The sequence below is a fragment of the Balaenoptera ricei genome, chromosome 19 (genome assembly GCF_028023285.1).
Source record: "Balaenoptera ricei isolate mBalRic1 chromosome 19, mBalRic1.hap2, whole genome shotgun sequence".
NCBI lineage: Eukaryota > Metazoa > Chordata > Mammalia > Artiodactyla > Balaenopteridae > Balaenoptera > Balaenoptera ricei.
The window spans coordinates 15761130-15781277 of NC_082657.1; the positions used below are offsets into that span (position 1 = coordinate 15761130).

Here is a 20148-nt window from a genome sequence, read left to right on the forward strand (position 1 = left end):
TGTAAACTGGTAGGTTTAGAGACTAAATTACACTTCTGAATCAATATTTTGGACAAGAATACTCCACAGGTAGTATACATCCATTGCATTACATCAAGAAGCACATAGTCTTGCTGATTTAATTTAGAGATGTTACTATAGGTTAACGGGTTGTCATTCTGCTCTGTCCTTTAAAATCTTAGAATAATCTCTCACCTAGTGGTTTTCACATCCACTGATACCATCAAGACCCATTATTTCATAAATAAAAAGTGTGACTTTTTGGATTCTATCATTCCTTTGACCTTTATTAGCTAGAATTCTCTAATAATAAAGAACTTTCCTTCATCAACTTTTGGTTGTCTTGAAATATAGTTCATAAAGGAAAGGCAGGATAAATGCTCCATTTTCCCTTTATTTATTAATAAATGCCCTAATGTGCTCTGTAGCTGACCAATGCATTTTGTTAGAAAAAAAGGAAGTTATCACAGGCTACAGTAATCATGACAAAAGGACAAAGGATCCAAATTGAGGGGATTCCCACTGGCCAAATATAGGACAATTTGAGCATTTTTTTAAAAGGCTACAATGGATTTTTTAAAATTGATGCTGGACTTATAGGTGATTTTTAATTTCCAAATAGTTTCTTTTTATCTTATTCTTTGTTAATTTTATTTATTTAATTGAAGTATAGTTGATTTACAATATTGTGCTAGTTTTAGGTGTACAGCACAGTGATTTGGTTACATATACACACATATATGTATATACATACATACAGTGTGTATATATATATTCATACAGTGAATATATATATATACATATATTCTTTTAAAAAATTATTTTGCATTATAGGTTATTACAAGATATTGAATATAGTTCCCAATGCTATACAGTAAATCCTTATTGTTTACCTATGTTATATATGGTAGTATGTTATCTGTTAATACCATACTCCTAATTTAATTTATCCCCCCACTTCCCCTTTGATAACCATGTTTGTTTTCTATGTCTGTGAGTCTGTTTCTGTTTTGTAAATAAGTTCATTTGTACTATTTTTAGTTTCCACAAACAAGTGATACAATATTTGTCTTACTCTGTCTGACTTACTTCACTTAGTATGACAATCTCTAGGTCCATTCATCCTCTGTTAATTTTAAATCAAATTTATACTGAGGCCAGAGAGTATAGATTGTAGAATATCTTCTTTTTTATGAAAAAATTGAAAAAGGATTTCTCACTTTCACTATTTTAACAAGAATAAGTTATCTGACATTCAATAATGGATGAGTGTTGGTGGAAGGCATTTCTATATTCACTGTGCCCATAGTCTTTCATACGGATTTTCAAGAGAGTAATATTAATGATGATAATAATAAAACAATATTTAGTAGCTTAAAACAACAACCATTTAATTATATCTCATGATTTCGTGGGTCAGGAATTTGGACAGGGGCTCAGTTGGTGGATTTTTCTGTTCTACATGGCATCAACTGAGGTTATTCACTGGCATTCAGCTGATGGCTGGTTTGGAGGATCCAAAACTATTTCACTCAAATGTCTGATGTTTTCATGGGCAATCTGGAAGACTGGGCACAGCAGAGTGCCTCTCCTTCTCTATGTAGTCTCAGGGCCTTTCCATGTGGTCTGTTCAGCAGAGTAGCCAGACTTTTTAACATAACAGTTCAGGTCTGAACTTGAGAGGGTATTCCAAGAGATGAGGCAAAATCTACCAGTAAAGTCTGGGTCCAGAAACTAGCACAGCAGTACTTCTGCTATTCTACTGGTCAAAGTAGTCACAGCCTGCCCAGATTCAAAGGGAAGGGATGTGGATTCCACGTCTTGATGGGTGGAGTACCAAAGAATCGGCAGTAATCTTTATTCTGCTACAGTATTATAATTTTATAAATGAAGAAATTATAGCATCTAGCAGTTAAACATCTTGTTCAATATAACACAGGTAGGAAAGTGATGGGCTAGAAATGATGATGTGTCTTTCCCACATTTGTTGTATTAATAGGATTAGTTTCTAGAATGAATGTGAAGATTCTCAGGTCTGAGTGATGGTGGAATATATTAAATTAACACATTCTTTTAATGATTTAAACCCCGTTATGCCAAGTCAGGTGCATGGAGGAAGCAAAAGGAACTAATTACTACATTCATAGACTAAAAAGGCTTTCTTATATTTTTACATTATGAATTTTCAGATGATGGGTAAGGTGTGAATGTTGTCTAAAGGCCTTCTTACATTCCTTACATTCATAGGGTTTCTCACCAGAATGAATTCTCAGATGCTGAATAAGAGATGAATTAAGCCTAAAGGCCTTCCTACATTCCTTACATTCAAAGGGTTTTTCACCAGTATGAATGCTCTGATGTAGAGTAAGTTTTTGGCGCAATCTAAAGGCCTTCCCGCATTCCTTACATTTATACGGTTTCTCACCAATGTGAATACTCTGATGTTGTGTAAGTTGTGAGAGTAGTCTAAAGGCCTTCCCGCATTCCTTACAGTCATAGGGTTTAACACCAATATGAATACTCTGGTGTGAAATAAGTTGTGAGTAACGACTAAAGGCCTTCCAGCATTCCTTACATTCATAAGGTTTCTCACCAGTATGAATTCTGTGATGTAGAATAAGATGATAACCACGACTAAAAGTCTTTCCACATTCCTTACATTCATAGGGTTTCTCACCAGTATGAATTCTCTGGTGGAGTGTCAGTTGCTGTCGTACTCTAAAGGCCTTCCCACATTCTTTACATTCATAGGGTTTCTCACCAGTATGAAGTTTGTGATGTACTCTAAGGCCAGAGCCACACAAAAAGGCCTTCCCACATTCTTTACATTCATAGAGTTTGTCAGCAATATTAAGCTTCTGATGTCGAGTAAGGTGTGCATACTGTCTAAAGGCCTTCCCACATTCTGTACATACATAGGGTTTCTCACCAGTATGAATCCTCTGATGGAGAGTAAGTTGTCCACGAACTCTGAAGGCTTTCCCACATTCTTTGCATTCATAGGGTTTCTCACCAATATGAATTTTTTGATGTACTCTAAGGTCTGGGCCACATATGAAAGATTCTCCACATTCCTTACATTCATAGAGTTTTTCACCAGAATGAAGTCTCTGATGTCGGGTAAGATGTGCAGTCTGTCTAAAAGCCATCCCACACTCCTTACATTCATAAGGTTTCTCACCAGTATGAATTCTGTGATGAAAAGTAAGTTGTTGGCGTACTCTAAAGGCCTTCCCACATTCCTTACATTCATAGGGTTTCTCCACAAAATGAATTCTCTGATGTGAAGAAAAAGATGAGTGTTTTTGGTAAGAGGACACTTTTTGAGATGTAATTTTCACTTGATTGAAATATTCCTCTTGTCCTTCAAATTTTCTTTTGGACTCCCAATCATTTTTTAAAATGAGTCTCTTAAGGCCATGGTTTTTAATTCTCTCCATTATTTTCCACTGGGATAAGTTTATTTCATGAATGTCATTTTCTGAAGATAACTTCTTGGTCTCATAGTTGGTCTCCAAATCTGAAAGAAAACAAGAGAGCAAACATGCAGTTTTCTTTTTCTAAAAGTAGTAAAATTTCTACAGTAGAAATAAAAGACAACCAAAGTACTACCCAATGAAATTCTAAAAATAGTTACATAGCTAAAAAAAAAAAAGCAAAAGGCAACACCAGGAAAATGAGAGTTCATTCAGGAAAATGAGATTAGTGACTAAGTAAATATTTTAAGTCAGTGTTTCTCAAGCTGAAATGTGAATCAGAATCACAAGGGAGCTTGTTACAAATACTATGATTTAGACACCACCTAAACCACTTGGATCAGATTCTACAGTCCTGGGCAGTCCTATATTTAATATTCTCCATTCAATGATTTTGATGGACATGAAAGGTTGAGAATTCATACATAAATTCTTTCAACAATTTCTCTTTATTCTTAGAATAAAATCAAACTCGCTAAAAGGCCTCTGCTTACCTATAATGCATCATCTCAAACCACTGTTCTCTTTACTGCTACCTGGAGAGGCCTCTTTTCAGATCTTAGAACATGTTCCCACTTACTTCCATCGGACTTTTCAGTCTGCTCTATTTCCCCACAAATCTTCTGTTTGGGCTCTTTGCATGGCTGGCTCCTTCTCACTTTGAGGTCTTAGATTAAGTTACTCACGCTAAGGCTGAATCTACTGACAGTACTTAAAGCTATGTGCTTATTATACAGTTGACCCTTGAACAACATGGGTTTGAACTGTGCAGATCCACTATACATGGACTTTTTTCAATAAATATACAAACATATATGTGTAGAACATCATGTGCAAGACTTGTATTGAAGTGGATAATCTATCCTTACATAGGCATAAGGTGAGTGATATTTAATATAAAATTAATAATATGTTAGCTTTCTTACTGTTTTACAACTTTGCTTTTAAAGAATTACATTACTGTACAGTGTGCTTCTCTCTCTTGTGATTGGATAAACTGCATATCAGCTTATCATCACAGTAAGTGGTTTTTTAAAAAATGTAACAATGTTTCCAATACTGTTTTATAAATGTGACTGTAATATTGTATGCCAGAAAAGTTTTATGCTGATTCATTCATTACTGTATAGGCTAGGCTACCATGAAGCATTCACATCAATTACACTAGGTTATCGTAAAGCAATCATATTGCTGCTTCTTCATTACCAATGCATGAGTCATTATATCTGTAAAGAAATATAAATTTTTTTCACATTATCTTTTCATTTCTGATGTCCAGTGTTAGTAATACATATAATACGTTCTGTGTTTATCATATAAGACAATATTGATGTAGATACTGACAGAAAATTTATCTTATAAACAGACAACATAAACTTATGGTATCAATAAATACAGTACAGTACTGTAAATGTATTTTCTCTTCCTTGTGATTTTCTTAATAACATTTTCTTTTCTCTAGCTAACTTTATTATAAGAATACAGTATATAATATATATAACATATGTGTTAATCTACTATTTATGTTATTGGTAAGGCTTCCGGTCAACAATAGGCTAATAAGCAGCTAAGTTTTGGGGGAGTCAAAAGTTATATGTGGGGACTTCCCTGGTGGTCCAGTGGTAAAGAATCTGCCTTCCAACGCAGGGGACACAGGTTCAATCCCTGGTCAGGGAACTAAGATCCCACACGCCACGTGGCATCTAAGCCCACGTGCCACAACTACTGAGCTCATGCGCCTCAAAAAGAGAGCCTTCATGCCACAAACTACAGAGCCCACGTGCTCTGGAGCCCGCGCGCCACAACTAGAGAGAGAAAACCCCCATGCCACAGCTAGAGAGAAGCCCGCGTGCCACAAAGAAGACCCAACGGAGCCAAAAAAGTAGAAAGAAAATAAATAAATAAAATAAATAAATATGTTTTTAAAAGTTATATGTGGATTTTTGCGTATGCTGGGGGATCAACACCCTAAACCCTGTGTTGTTCAAGGGTTAACTGTATATCTGCATTGTTATTATACATATATCATATACAACACAGATCTATGTTGAAATTATCTATTTATTAATTTTTCCAATTGTTATTCTGCTTATTTTCTTACCCCTAAACCTCATTAAGGGCAGAAACAATCCCTGCTTTACTCTCCATTAAATAATAAATCCAGAGCACAAAATAGATTTCACTCATTTAATTCCTATATTTATATACTTATTTTGAATATATTTCTCTGCCTCTAACCTCTCACATCTTACTACAATGATTAAATATTTTCTTTATTCATTCAAGCTAGCCCAGCTGACTATATAAATGAAAAATGGTGGTTGTATTTTCCTGTACATCCTTCCATTGCTTATACCCTTATTTATGCAGTATTCTCTACATTGCCATTCCCTCCTTCACATAGCTATGGGTTGCTCTTTCTTTGTCTCCACATCACAACAAAGACACTGAGAAACTCTATGTACTTAAGCTCCTTTTAAGCTTATTCTATTACTCATCCATTTTGCAAATGCTCAGTGGATTTTGTTCCTTCATCCCCTTATTCTGGTCTCCTCCCTTCCATCCCCTCAGAGGCAAGACCATTCCTTATTTCCTAGAAATGTGACTTTCAGACAGGAAAACATGTTTATACCTTACCGAAGTTTATGAAATCCTTAGCAAAAAAAAAAGACGTAATTTGTAAGTAACTCACTAATAGGGTCAAAGGGTTTTGTAGTAACTTGAGTGTGAAGAACTTGCTAACAAAGGTCATGATAGATGTAAACCAGAGGATGGTAAGCCAAGAGGAGAAATAGCCAGAGGGGAATTTAAGTGCTGAATGAGCTGTGTATGACAGAGAAAAATGATGATGTTTTCAAATATTATAATATAGTCTGTATAAGAAAGCTGAAATCATATAGTTTCTACTAAAACTGGGAATTAATAATAACAACAAAAAAGTAAATCCACTTGGAATTTTAGAAGTCTATCTTAAATAACTCTTAGATCAATAGAGAAATAAGATCCCAAATGGTATTTGTTTAAAGAAAACAATAGTAACAATAAAAAAAAAAAACCTACATTAAATTACCTGTGAAACTGTAACCACAGTGCTTAGAAGAAAATTCAAAAACTTAAATACATGGGACTTCCCTGGTGGCGCAGTGGTTAAGAATCCACCTGCCAATGCAGGGGACAAGGGATCGATCCCTGGTCCGGGAAGATCCCACATGCCACGGAGCAACTAAGCCCATGAGCCACAACTACTGAGCCTGCACTCTGGAGCCTGAGAGCCACAACTACTGAAGCCCGTGCGCCTAGAGCCCATGCTCTGCAACAAGAGAAGCCACTGCAATGAGAAGCCTGTGCACCGCAACGAAGAGTAGCCCCCGCTCACCACAACTAGAGAAAGCCTGCACACAGCAATGAAGACCCAACACAGCCAAAAATAAATAAATAAATTTATTTTAAAAAAAATCTTAATACATACAGCAAAACAATGAAAGAAAAAATTAACTAAAAATCCCACCCAAAAATATTAGAAAAGCAAACTGAAGCAAAGCAGAAAAAAGAAATTAACTATATAAAAGCAGAATTAGAATAGTTAGAAAACAGAAAAAAAGAACTAACACACAAAGTAAAACCAGATTCCTTTTTTATAAATGAATCAGCAAAACAGATAACCATTAGTTAATATAATAAAAACAGCAAAAACGCACAGACATAGAAATTAAAAAATGGCAAAGTGAAAATAATGATTAAATACAGAACATAGAAGAAAGATTACTTTGCCAATAAGTTTTAAAACACAGCTAAAATGAATAATTTTCTAAGAAAATATAGTTTACCAAAACTGACCACAAAAGAGATACAATGTTTCAACAGATTAATTTCCATAAAGCAAACAGAGATTGTAGTCAGACTTACCATCTCCTTCTTCAAGGAAAAAGCTTTAAAAAGGTTACTAACGCTTTAAAGAACAGGCCATACAAATTCTGTTTAGACTGAAAACTAAGAAAAAGGAGGACTTCCAAACTATTTTCATGATGTAATATTATCATACTAAATCCTGTTCATAAAAAGAAAACTACACACCAGTTTTCTGAAAACTGATGTAAAAATTCTAAGCATCTAATAAAACAGTGTGTCAAAAGACCCAGCGTCGTTTATTCAAAGAATGTTAAAGAGGTCCAGTATGGGGAAATCTATTAAGATAATTCAACACATTTAATACAGCTGAGGAAAGGGAAAAATAAAAATCACATGATTGGGGGCTTCCCTGGTGGTCCAGTGGCTAAGACTCCACGCTTCCTATGCAGGGGGCCCGGGTTCTATCCCTGGTCAAGGAACTAGATCCCACATGCCGCAACTAAAGATCCTGCACGTGTCAACGAAGATCCCGCATGCCGCAACTAAGACCCGGCACAGCCAAATAAATATATATTTTTTAAATATTTATTTATTTGGCTGTGCCGGGTCTTAGTTGTGGCTCACTGGCTCCTTACTTGAGGCATGTGAACTCTTAATTGTGGCATGCATGCGGAATCTAGTTCCCTAACCAGGAATTGAACCTGGGCCCCCTGTATTGGGAGCGTGGAGTCTTAACCACTGCACCACCAGGGAAGTCCCAATATTTTTTTTTTTTAATTCACATGATCAACTCCATAGACGCTGAAAAGGCAACTAAAAAAAGGGAAACATTCCTGATTTTTAAAAAAAGCTCAATAAAGGAGGAATAATTACCTCCCTAAAATGATAAAATACATATTACCTTAACAAAAAGACAGCTTTGAAAAAAAAAAAAAAAAGACAGCTTTGGAGTTATTAGTCAAGACACTTAAATATCAGAAAAAAATGAGCGGTAGTCTTAAGAATTTAAAAGAAGAGATAAAACTGTATTTTCAGATGATAATTCATAATTGGAAAACTTAAGAGGTTTAAATAATATAAATGATAACAGAATTTAATAAGGTAGGAGGATATAAAAAAAAAACTAATAGCCTTTATACATACATTTAATAATAAAATATGATGGAGAAAAAAAGATTCCAGTCACAACAGTTTCAAGAGTAAACTTAAAATATATATGTAACCTTTATGAAGAAAACACTGAAACACTCATGAAGCATCTGGCATTAGATTTTCTAAAGATATCACACACGAAATCACAAGAGGGAGATTACTCTGCACAAGGGGACAGCAGTCTATCAAGGGTGTTCATGCTGAGAAGCTGAGCAGGTATGGAGACAATGGCAAACAACAGGGTAAATTCTGTATTCAAAGTAGCCAGGTATATCGAATCCTGCAGATTATCACCCCTGGGCCAGATAGCAACTTCTGTTGTCTGCCTGCAGAGTAGGCAACAGATATGCGGGCTAGGGCATGAGAGACAGTCCAGTGGCTGGTCACGTCCAGGGGATATGGCCACCTCCACAGGCCCAGTTGACAAAGCACTCCTATCTCACAAGAGTTAACTCTGTTTGTTCCAAACAAGTTTAGGCCAGTTTCACATTTTCCTGAAAGTACCCAATTTAATTAAACAATATGTAAACTTATAAGTAACTATGAGAAGAAATTGGTTCTATGAAAATGAAATTGAACAGTTTGGAAAACCTGGTCATAAATACATTGTTAAAAATCATGGCTAACAGGGACATCCCTGGCGGTCCAGTGGTTAAGACTCTGTGCTCACAATGCAGGGGGTAAAGATTTAATCCCTGGTCGGGGAACTAAGATCCTGCATGCCACATAGCACAGCCAGAAAAAATAAAAACAAAAACAAAACATGGCTAACAAAAACTAAGTGTGGGAGAGACAACAGTAAAAGATGGGGAAAACATAATAATCAAGAAGTGTTCTGTACTTGTTGCAAATTTGGTTCTTGTTCTACTTAAAAAATTTTTAACTAGAAATAGTAATAGACTATAAATTGTATGTGTGGTTTAGATGAAAAATTAAATAAGAGACACAATGGAAAGAAAGCCTTAGACACATGTCAAAAGTATTGACAAAGAGCTACATTTTAATGTTGAGATTAAAAATATTACTTTTATGGTATGTACATAAAATATCTAACCCATTTTTATGAATAAGCAAACCAAATACCAGTCCCAATTCTGTTGAACCAAAGGATTTCTGTTCTATTACACAATGCTGATGAGAATATAGAAAAATATAAGCCCTTTCTTTGATCAGTTAAAAATATATAAATATAAAAAATCACAAATGTGATTCCCCCGTTTCAGAGAACCAGCTTTAATTAAATGGAAAATGTCACGTAAATTACCTGAACTTAGTACTTAGTCTGTTTAGGCATTTTATTATTAACCACCTTGCTTTGTTGATACAAAAAAAATTGGATATAGAAGATTTGGTTCCAAGGTAATCCTATTTGCATTTCAACACTGTGGACAGAGTACAAAGATTGGAAAATAATAAAACCTAACATCCAAGGAACTGTACTTCTGAAATTATCAATTTTAGTCACATCCTGAATAAGGCCATAGTGAATGCTACCATTGAATAATCCTCATTCTATTCATGATCATCTTTCTGATTTCACTGAGGAAATAACAATAGAAGAATACGCTGTCCTCTCGCCACTACCCAGACCAACTTACTTGCATTCATAACTACATTGTTTTCCCTTTAATTCTCTCTTGTTCCCTGGATCCTATCCCCTTCCTCCACCGCCACCTCAAGGACACTGTTTCCAAATTTATGCCCTCTCTACTGTATCAATTTCCCCCACCTACAGAATCATTCCCATGGGCACACAAACATGGTCTATTATTGCATACCATAAACTACACTGCTTATAACCCAAAACCCCAGTGTAACTACCAACTCTATCTCCCAGCTTCCCTTCATACATACTTCTTCCAGAGTTGTCTTACACCCATCTCATCACTGCCTTACCTACTCTTATTAAGTCACTCCAATCAGGTTTTCACCCTGACTCCACTAAAATCATTCTTGACAAGGTCACCAGCATTCTCCATCTTGCCAGAATCTGGGGTCAATTCTCAGTCCTCATTCTCTACTCCTTCCATTTTGAAACATTTTCTTTTGTTTTTATCGTGGCTGCTCCTTCTGCATGTCCTTTGCGGCCCCCTCTTTCTAACGTCTGAATAGGGGAGTACCCCATGAATCAGTCTTTAGGCCTCTTCTCTTTATCTGCTTTCTTCTACCTGCATGTGTTCCTTAGATGTACACATTCAGACCCATAGATTTCAATTTTAACCATAAAGTGAAGACACCCAGATGGACATCAGGCTGTAACCTCTCCCTGAGCTCCATGTGTATATACATATTCAGCTGCCTACTCAACATCTAAAACTGGAAAAATAAAAGACAATTCAAACTTAAAATATCCAAAACAGAAACTCTCAACGTCTACCTGCTATCCTGCTCTTCCTATCTTCCCTACCTCAGTAAATTGTGCTTCCATTCACCTAGTTGTTCAAGCTAACACCCTTATCTCCTCCTTTGATATGTCTTTCTTACTTACTGCATTTATAAGTCCATCAGCATGTTCTTTTGGCACTACCTTCATACATAACCTGAGTCTAACAGCTTCTAACTACCTCCTACTGCTGCCATCTTTATCCAAACCACCATTACTTCCAGTCTGAACTGAAACTGCTTCCACACTGGTCCTTCCTACTTTTGCACTTGACCAGAGGGATCATTTTAAAACAGAAAGCAGACTATAGCTTCCAATTTCTCTTAATGATTATATTATATGGCCCTTGACTAACTCTGATCTCATCTCTTATTACTTTCCCTTCCTCTCCCCCATGTTCTAGCCATAATGGCTTTCAAACATGCAAAGCTAACTTCTTCCTTAGGCCTTTTCTATCTGCTCAGAATGCTCTTCCTCTAGAGTCAAATGGCTTGAGCCCTTACTTCACATCTCTCCTCAAATACCATCTCCTCAAAAAAACCTTCCTTCATTTGTCCACTTTTCTATATGCATTTATACTTCAATAAAACTTACTAAAAGGAAGAAAGAAACAAAGAAAGAAAAGGAAAGGAAAAAAATAATGACCTTGTTTAAGATGTCTAACTTTGAATCAACAGTTGTTATTTTGGCTAAATATTTCCTGACTAAACTGATATTATCTTATTCACTTGGAACCACTGTATTTCATTATTTTTGTAGTATTAACAGTTGTAAATATCACTTAATCAGATGATAGAAAATAAGTTAGGATTGGGAAAAACAGCATATTTTTCTTTCCTTTGGTAGAAAGTGAATCAGAAGATATAACCTTATAAACAGTATGGGCACTGAAATAGCCCTGGTGTTACAAAAGAGCTTTTAGCCTAAAATGAGCCTCCTCTGTCAGACCTGAATATAACACAGAGCAAAATATAAAGTGACAACATATATCTCTATATCAAGAATTTTAAGGATCTTCTTTTAACAAAAGGTCCAAAGAGAGATGAAAATAGCACAGAGGTAGAAGCTAAACCAAGGGATCATTTTCCCTATAGTCTATTACATTCATGTTTCTTCCTGACATGAAGGTAGATATATACATACATGGAAAAAGGTAAATAAAAATGATATTCTATAAACTAAGGATCTATCTTCTAGAGTAATTCACATGAAACTTCAGTTGCTGATAAAACGTATGATATTATTACCACGTCAAGCACACTCATCTCCATAGTCTTCTATTTCCCATTTTAAATTTTATGAGAAAAGTTAGGGAAGAAAGGCTTTCCTGACCATAACTAAAACAGCCTTCCCATCCCATACCATTCTCTATTCCCTTACTGTGCTTACCTTTATTCATAGTACTCCCTTATTACCTAACATATTTTCTATTTACTTACAGTTACTATGTTTCTGTAAATCAGGGTAAATCCTCATAGGGACAGGGATTCTAGTGGTTTTATTTACCACTGTATTGATGGTGTCCAGCATAGTGCCTAGCTCAGAGCCCAGTTAGTCGATCGATCTATCTGTCTGTCTGCCTATCTATCTATACATGCAAAAGAAGAAATGAAAATATAGATAGAATAATATTGGGAACAGAGAGCACCTTTCCATACCTCATGCCCCCTTCAAAGGGGAGGAAAATTAGAGAGAACAACAACAATAAAAAAAGGAGAGTGGTAAATAGGATACAGTAGTACTATTAGTAACCCCAGCTAAGTCCTTAATTTGCTCCCAGGGTCTCAGACCTTTTCTCCTTAGGCCATGGTCTTTCAAAGTGGGCTTTCTAAACAACATCAGAAGGGTGTGCCTCTTCCCTAACTAGCAGGGCAGTTTTCTCTGGTGATGGTTTCCCCTATCTTATTAGCCCTCACTTACCTGGATATCGTCTTCTTCCTTTCCTCACTACTTTCCAGGGCTCTTTTCCTTGCTCCAATAAGGAAATCACATCTGGTTTAGAAACGAAGCATCCTGGACAGAAGAAAAGAAATGTAAGGTAACATGGAAATAAAAAATAAATTCAAAATTACTTTGATTCAGTCTTGGTTAAAGTTTTAATAAACTATAGGTCAAATGGTAATTGATAAAGCCTTCAGAACAAAGAAAAATGAGATGATTAAAAAAATCATGTTAATATTACAGAAGAAATGGAGATTGCAGAGGGAGGGAAAAGGTCTTATTTTCATTTATATTCACACAAGTACTCCTTTTCTTGAGAGCAACCGTGGTTGATAGACATCTGGGTTCAAATTTTGCCTTTGCCATAACCCAGTAGTGCGACCTTGGACAAGTTACCACTATGCTTTATCTTCCTCACCTATAAAATAGGGATAATTATAGTACCTATCGTACATGATTGTTGTGCAGGTTATATTAATATATATCCATACCTAAACATTGCCTAGAATATACACTAAGTGCTACATATATTTTATTAGCTATTATTTACTATAATTATTTTTTTTTAACATCTTTATTGGAGTATAATTGTTTTACATTGTTATGTTAGTTTCTGCTGTATAACAAAGTGAATCAGCTATATGTATACTTATATCCCCATATCCCCTCCCTCTTGCATCTCCCTCCCACCCTCCCTATCCCACCCCTCTAGGCGGTCACAAAGCACCGAGCTGATCTCCCTGTGCTATGCAGCTGCTTCCCACTAGCTATCTATTTTACATTTGGTAGTGTCATATGTCAATGCTCCTCTCTCACTTCGTCCCAGCTTACCCTTCCCCCTCCCTGTGTCCTCAAGTCCATTCTCTCTACGTCTGCATCTTTATTCCTGTCCTGCCCCTGGGTTCATCAGAACCTTTTCTTTCTTTTTTTTTTTTTTAGATTCCATATATATGTGTTAGCATATGGTATTTGTTTTTCTCTTTCTGACTTACTTCACTCTGTATGACAGACTCTAGGTCCATCCACTTCACTACAAATAACTCAATTTCATTTCTTTTTATGGCTGAGTAATATTCCATTGCATATATGTGCCACATCTTCTTTATCCATTCATCTGTCGATGGACACTTAGGTTGCTTCCATGTCCTGGCTATTGTAAATAGTGCTGCAATGAACATTGTGGTGCGTGACTCTTTTTGAATTATGGTTTTCTCAGGGTATATGCCCAGTAGTGGGATTGCTGGGTTGTATGGTAGTTCTATTTTTAGTTTTTTAAGGAACCTCCATACTGTTCTCCACAGTGGCTGTATCATATAATTGCTATTTTAATGAGAGGAAAATAAGAAGTTTCCTGAGGCATTTACTGTTTTTTCTTAGGATATTCATACAATGTTACATGCAAAGTTCTTGGATTTTTAACTTTTAATCATAAAAGTAGGTTGGAGTGAATATGTTTGTTTATTAATATAAGATATGAGTTCTCTTGAACTGTAAATAAATCCGGTTGATACAACTTACCACTAAAAAAATTATGTGTTCATCTGAGAGTCAGAGAAAAACCAAGATATAAGGTCTAGCTATTTTCCTTATAGGTATACCAACAAACAACAAAACACCTATAGCAATTCTGAGTTCAGATACAAAGTGAAGCCTGCTTTCTTTGACACTGGTAAGGTTGTAAATCACCCAGATTTCAAACCCAGTCCTTTCATCATTAAGGAAGGCCTGAAGGCCTCATAAGGATGGGAAAGATGAATATGCTTAGTGAAGGTGCTCACTTCCAAACAAAAAAAGCTCAAACCATTCCCTTGAGAACAGGGAGCAGAAATTTATATAGTTTCTTGAAAGACATTCCTGAAATTTCCAGAGAAGAAAGCTAATTTTGCAGAGAACAGAGTTTAAATTTCTGGAGGCAGATAACTTTACCCAATGAGACCAAGTTGCTGTAGTTCTCCAACATTACATCTCTATACAAATCCCTCTGTTCCAAGTCCAGGTAGTCCCACTCCTCCTGAGAGAAATCTATGGACACATCACTGAACATCACTGATCCCTGAAATGACAAACCATACAACTGAAATTAAAGAAAATTTGTTTTAAGATGGAAAGAGAAAAAAATGGAAGAGATACTGCAGGAAATGGATCATAGAGCAAGCAAACAGGCTTGGGCTGGAAGCCTGTAACACAGTAGTTAGGAAATGAGTGTGCTTAAAGCAGGATGCCTATATGTTCCTGAAGGATCCTGTTGTTACAGATACAGCCTCTTGTATACTCTAGCATATCTTAACTATCCAAACACATCTGGGAAAAAAAAATAATCAGTATGTATGTATGTATGTATGTATGTATGTATGTATGTATTTATGCTGTGCCAGGTCTTAGTTGTGGCATGCGGGATCTTTAGTTGCAGTATGCAGACTTCTTAGTTGCAGCATGTGGACTCTTAGTTGCGGCATGCATGCGGGACCTAGTTCCCTGACCAGGGAGCAAACCCGGGCCCCTTGCACTGGGAGCGTGGAGTCTTACCCATTGGACCACCAGGGAAGTCCCTCAGTTTTCTAATTAAATGAAATACTGTGTATAAGTCTTCTGCCTGTTATATGTCTCCCTCACAAATTCTCAAAAAATGTGTTCTTCTACCCTTTCCCCTTAAAGAACAGATTTTTTTAAAAAAGTTTTCCTATGATATCTCTATGTTGGAAAAGGATCCAAATACAATTAAAAATTTCTTCCAAGTTCATCATTGAATCAGATCATATCATAAGCATTTTCCCATTTATGACAAATTCTTTAATGAAATTTTAAAAATTGGTTGTATAATAGTCTATGCAATAGATATCTGCATGATCTTCTTATCTATCATTTTCCATCCCTCACTGTATGCATTCCTTGTTCCTGAGTTAGAGGATACTGATGTAGATTCTGGATACTGGTGATCCAGAATCACAAAAATGTCATTCTAGACTAGCTCATCCTGTTCCAATATAAATGGTATACAACTCTTAGGGATTTCCAGAGAAGATACTTGAACTCTCTGCATGCAAGACCCAACCATAATCCTACCTAGTCCTAAAAGCCTCATAAAGCATGAGATCTCACCATGTACTGAGGCTGAGGTCAACCAACAGCAAATCTCACCTACTTGGAAAACTCAAGTTTGGAAAAATTTAGCGTTTTCCCATGAGCAGTCAAATGGACCCATACTCTCTCAACTACTCAAAAGAGATGGTGAAACGTCTCCCTAAAGGGATTTCATTTCTGCTCCACTGCAGCTTTTAGCAGAAGACTGAGCACATATAAGAGATGCTGAATGATTTGTTCAATGAATACATGAACAATGACTGGAAAAAAGCGGACTCACAAGAAGGGCATTGTACTATTTATTTGGCCTCATCTCTCACTGGATCTGGAGGAAATGGGTCCTTAGATGGGGCTCTGATAAGTAAAAAGTTTCAGGATAAAGAAAAGTTTATAGGACCTTAACTTCCAGAAGGTGAAAGAAACAGCAACTTACATGGGCCATGGTTTAGAAATTCAAGAACTGGTCAGTCCTCCTTGGGGTTTACTTGCCTGGAGAAGCACAGTTCACAGAGGCCAGAGCTAGGGGGAGAAAAAGGGGGCCATGAGATAGGCCTCAGAACTCTCAAAACGACTCAGTTTAATATATTCTTTCCCCTCCCTGGACCTCCCCACCACACACACACACACACACACACACACACGGAAATTTGAGGAGGTATGGACAAATCTAATCCCTACTTATAAATTTCAGGGCTGATAAGGGACCACATCATCTAAACCAGAATCTCTTTCAAAACCTCACAAGCCTGCTTAAATTAAACAGATACAAAGAGAGAAGTTCATAGGACTAATGCTAGCAGCCGTTACCACTGAGAAATTACTACACTGGCAGCCCTGCCTGCCTGCAGTCAGAACAATAACTTCCAGAATCCTCTGGGCTCATCACTATTTTCAATCAGAATCATCCACATTGCTTTCCTGGATGACTTCATTTGTCATTCTGCTTCTTACAACCTAGGCTGAAGAGGTGTGGATTCATGTTCTCAGCAGTTAGACAATAACACATATCTATTTGTCAAGACTTTCCACAAGAAAATGAAATAAAAGGCATCCAAACTGGAAAGGAAGAAGTAAAACTATCTCTATTTGCAGACATGATATTATATATAGAAAATCCTAAGGACCCCACAGAAAAACTGTTAGAATAAAAGAATTCAGTAAAGTTGCAGGATACAAAATCAATTTACAAAAATCAGTTGCATTTATATCTACTAATAATGAACTATAAGAAAGAGAACTTAAGAAAACAATCCCATTTATAATTGCATCAAAAGAATAAAATAACTAGGAATATATTTAACCAAGGAGGTTAAATAGACCTGCACACTGAAAACTAGAAGGCACTGATGAAAGAAACTGAAGATGACACAAATAAATAGAAAGATATTCCATGTTCATAAATTAGAAGAATTAATATTGTTAAAATGTCCATACTGCCCAGAGCAATCTACAGATTAAATGCAATCTCTATCAAAATTCCACTGGAATATTCCACGGAACTAGAACAAACAACCCTAAAAGTTGTATGGAACCACAAAAGGCCCCAAATAGCCAAAGCAATCTTGAGAAAGAAGAAAAAAGCTGGAGGTATCATGCTTCCTGATTTCAAAATATATTACAAAGCTACAGTAATCAAAACAATATGATATCGACCCCCCAAAAAAACCAGCTATATAGGTCAATGGAACAGAATAGAGAGCCCAGAAATAAAATCCATGTGTACATGATCAATTAATTTACAAAAAGGAGCCAAGAATATACAGTGGGAAAAGGACAGTCTCCTCAATAAATGGTGTTGGGAAAACCAGACAGCCACATGCAAAAGAATGAAATTGGACCACTATTTCATACCATACACAAAAATGAACTCAAAATGGATTAAAGACTTGAATGTTTAAGACCCGAAACCATAAAACTCCTAGAAGAAAACACAGGAGGTAAGTGCCTAGACATAGGTCTTGGTGATGATTTTTTGACACCAAAAGTAAAGGCAACAAAAGCAAAAATAAACAAGTGGGACTACATCAAACTAAAAAGCTTCTGCACAGCAAAGAAATCATCAACAAAATGAAAAGGCAACCTACTGAATAGGAGAAAATATTTGCATTCATATATCTGATAAGGGATCAATTCCAAAATATATAAAGAACCCATACAATAGCAAAAAACAAAAACCTTGATTAAAAAATGGGCAGATCTAAATAGACATTTTTCCAAAGAAGTCATAACAGATGGCCAACAGGTACATGAAAAGGTGCTCAGCATCACTAATTGTCAGGGAAATGCAAACCAAAACCACAATGAGATATCATCATACACCTGTTAGAATGGCTATTATCAAAAAAAAAAAAAAAGAAATAACAAATGTTGGCAAGAATGTGGAGAATAGGGAACCTTTGTGCACTGTTGGCAGGAATGTAAATTGGTACAGCCATTAAGGAAAACAGTATGGAGGTTTCTCAAAAAATTAAAAATAGACCTACCATATGATCCAGCAATTGCACTACTAGGTATTTTCTGAAGAAAATGAAAACACTAATTTGAAAAGATTTATGCACCCCCATGTTCACTGCAACATTATTTACAACAGCCAAATTATGGAAGCAACCTAAATGTCCATCGATGGATTAATGGATAAAGAAAATGTGAAACACACACACACACAGGGATATTATTCAGCCATAAAAAGAATAAAATTTTGCCATTTTCAACAACACAGACGGACTTTGAGCGCATCATGCTAAGCGGAATAAGTCAGACAGAGAAAGACAAATACTGTATAATCTTGCTTATATGTAAAATCTAAAAAACACAAACAAACAAGCTCTAACCAAGTTCACAGATACAAAGAACAGATCAGTAGCTTCCAGAGGTGGGGGGATGGGAGGGGTGGAGAGGGTGATATGGTTGAAGGGGGGGCAAAGGTACAAACTTCTAGTTTTAAAATTAATGTCATGGGTTGTAATGTATAGCATGGTGATATAGTTAATATATATATATATAATATAGTATTGCATATTTGAAAGTTGCTGAGAGAGTAGTTCTTATCACAAGAAAAAAAAATTGTAACTATGTATGTCCACAGATGTTAACTAGACTTACTGTGATCATTTTGCAATATATACAAATATAAAATCATTATGTTGTACACTTGAAACTAAAACAGTGTTCTATGTCAATTATACATCAATTAAAAAACAGAAGAGAAAAAAAGGACTTTTATATGATAGGTATTTTATATGTTAATTGTATCTGCAGGATTGCTATGTAGTATTGTAATTATCCTATCTATGCAATGGATCAGAAAATTCACACTAAAAGAAGTGAAATCACTTGCAGAAATTCAGTTAATAAGTAGCAAAGCTGCATTTGGAATCCTTATTTTTCTAACCACAAAGTCAGCTCTCTTTCACCTCTAGCTCTTGCCCCTGAAACCCAGAATCTCTTGTCCCAGTGAGAGAAACATGAGCCGGTATGACTCACTAAAAAATAGAAATAGCACATCAAATTACCTAAAGATATTAAACCTCATTTTAAGAGTACTGATGCCCATATTAGCAAGTTTGTAAGGATATGAACATTCTAACCTGTAGACTGCACAAAATTTAAAGTAGGTACAAGCAGCATTTAAACCATGAAAACCCTTTGATGCAGAAATTCTAACTTATGGGATTAAAGAAAATATTAAATAATTGTATATATGGACAAAAATGTAAAAGTGTGCTGACAGACATTATTCCTAGGGGAAAAAACCTTTCCAGAACTGAAGCATCCTTCAGTAGGAATAGATTTAATAAATTATAAAGCATCCATAGCGTGAAAAAACTTTCCATTTAAAAATTATGATGTAGGGCTTCCCTGGTGGCGCAGTGGTTAAGAATCCGCCTGCCAATGCAGGGGACACGGGTTCAAGCCCTGGTCCAGGAAGATCCCACATGCCCCAGAGCAACTAAGCCCATGCGCCACAACTACTGAGCCTGCATGCCTAGAGCCCGCGAGCCACAACAAGGGAAGCCCCCGCAATGAGAAGCCTGCGCACCACAATGAAGAGTAGCCCCCACTCGCCACAACCAGAGAAAAACCCACGTGCAGCAACGAAGACCCAAAGCAGTCAATATAAAATAAATAAAATTTTTAAAAAAATTTTTAATAAATAAAAATAAAAATTATGATGTAGATCTTTAATAGGAAAGATGGAAATATGTTTACTACATGTTGCTGATTGAAGAATGCAGGTAACAACAGTTGTGAGTACTGTGATACTGT

The 20148-nt window shown here is 36.1% G+C and overlaps 1 protein-coding gene across 1 annotated transcript in view; it reads right to left on the reverse strand.

Moving 5' to 3' along the window:
- Positions 1-888: 888 nt before the first annotated feature.
- Positions 889-20148, reverse strand: part of LOC132354003 (paternally-expressed gene 3 protein-like) — a 125588-nt gene continuing 106328 nt past the window's right edge. Inside the window, exons 10-13 of the mRNA XM_059905517.1 lie at positions 16316-16329; positions 14728-14854; positions 12781-12873; positions 889-3520 (exon numbers count right to left, since the gene is read on the reverse strand). Of these exons, the coding sequence (XP_059761500.1) occupies positions 2163-3520; positions 12781-12873; positions 14728-14854; positions 16316-16329 (1592 nt within the window). The 3' untranslated portion in view covers positions 889-2162. The remainder of the gene's footprint in view (positions 3521-12780; positions 12874-14727; positions 14855-16315; positions 16330-20148) is intronic.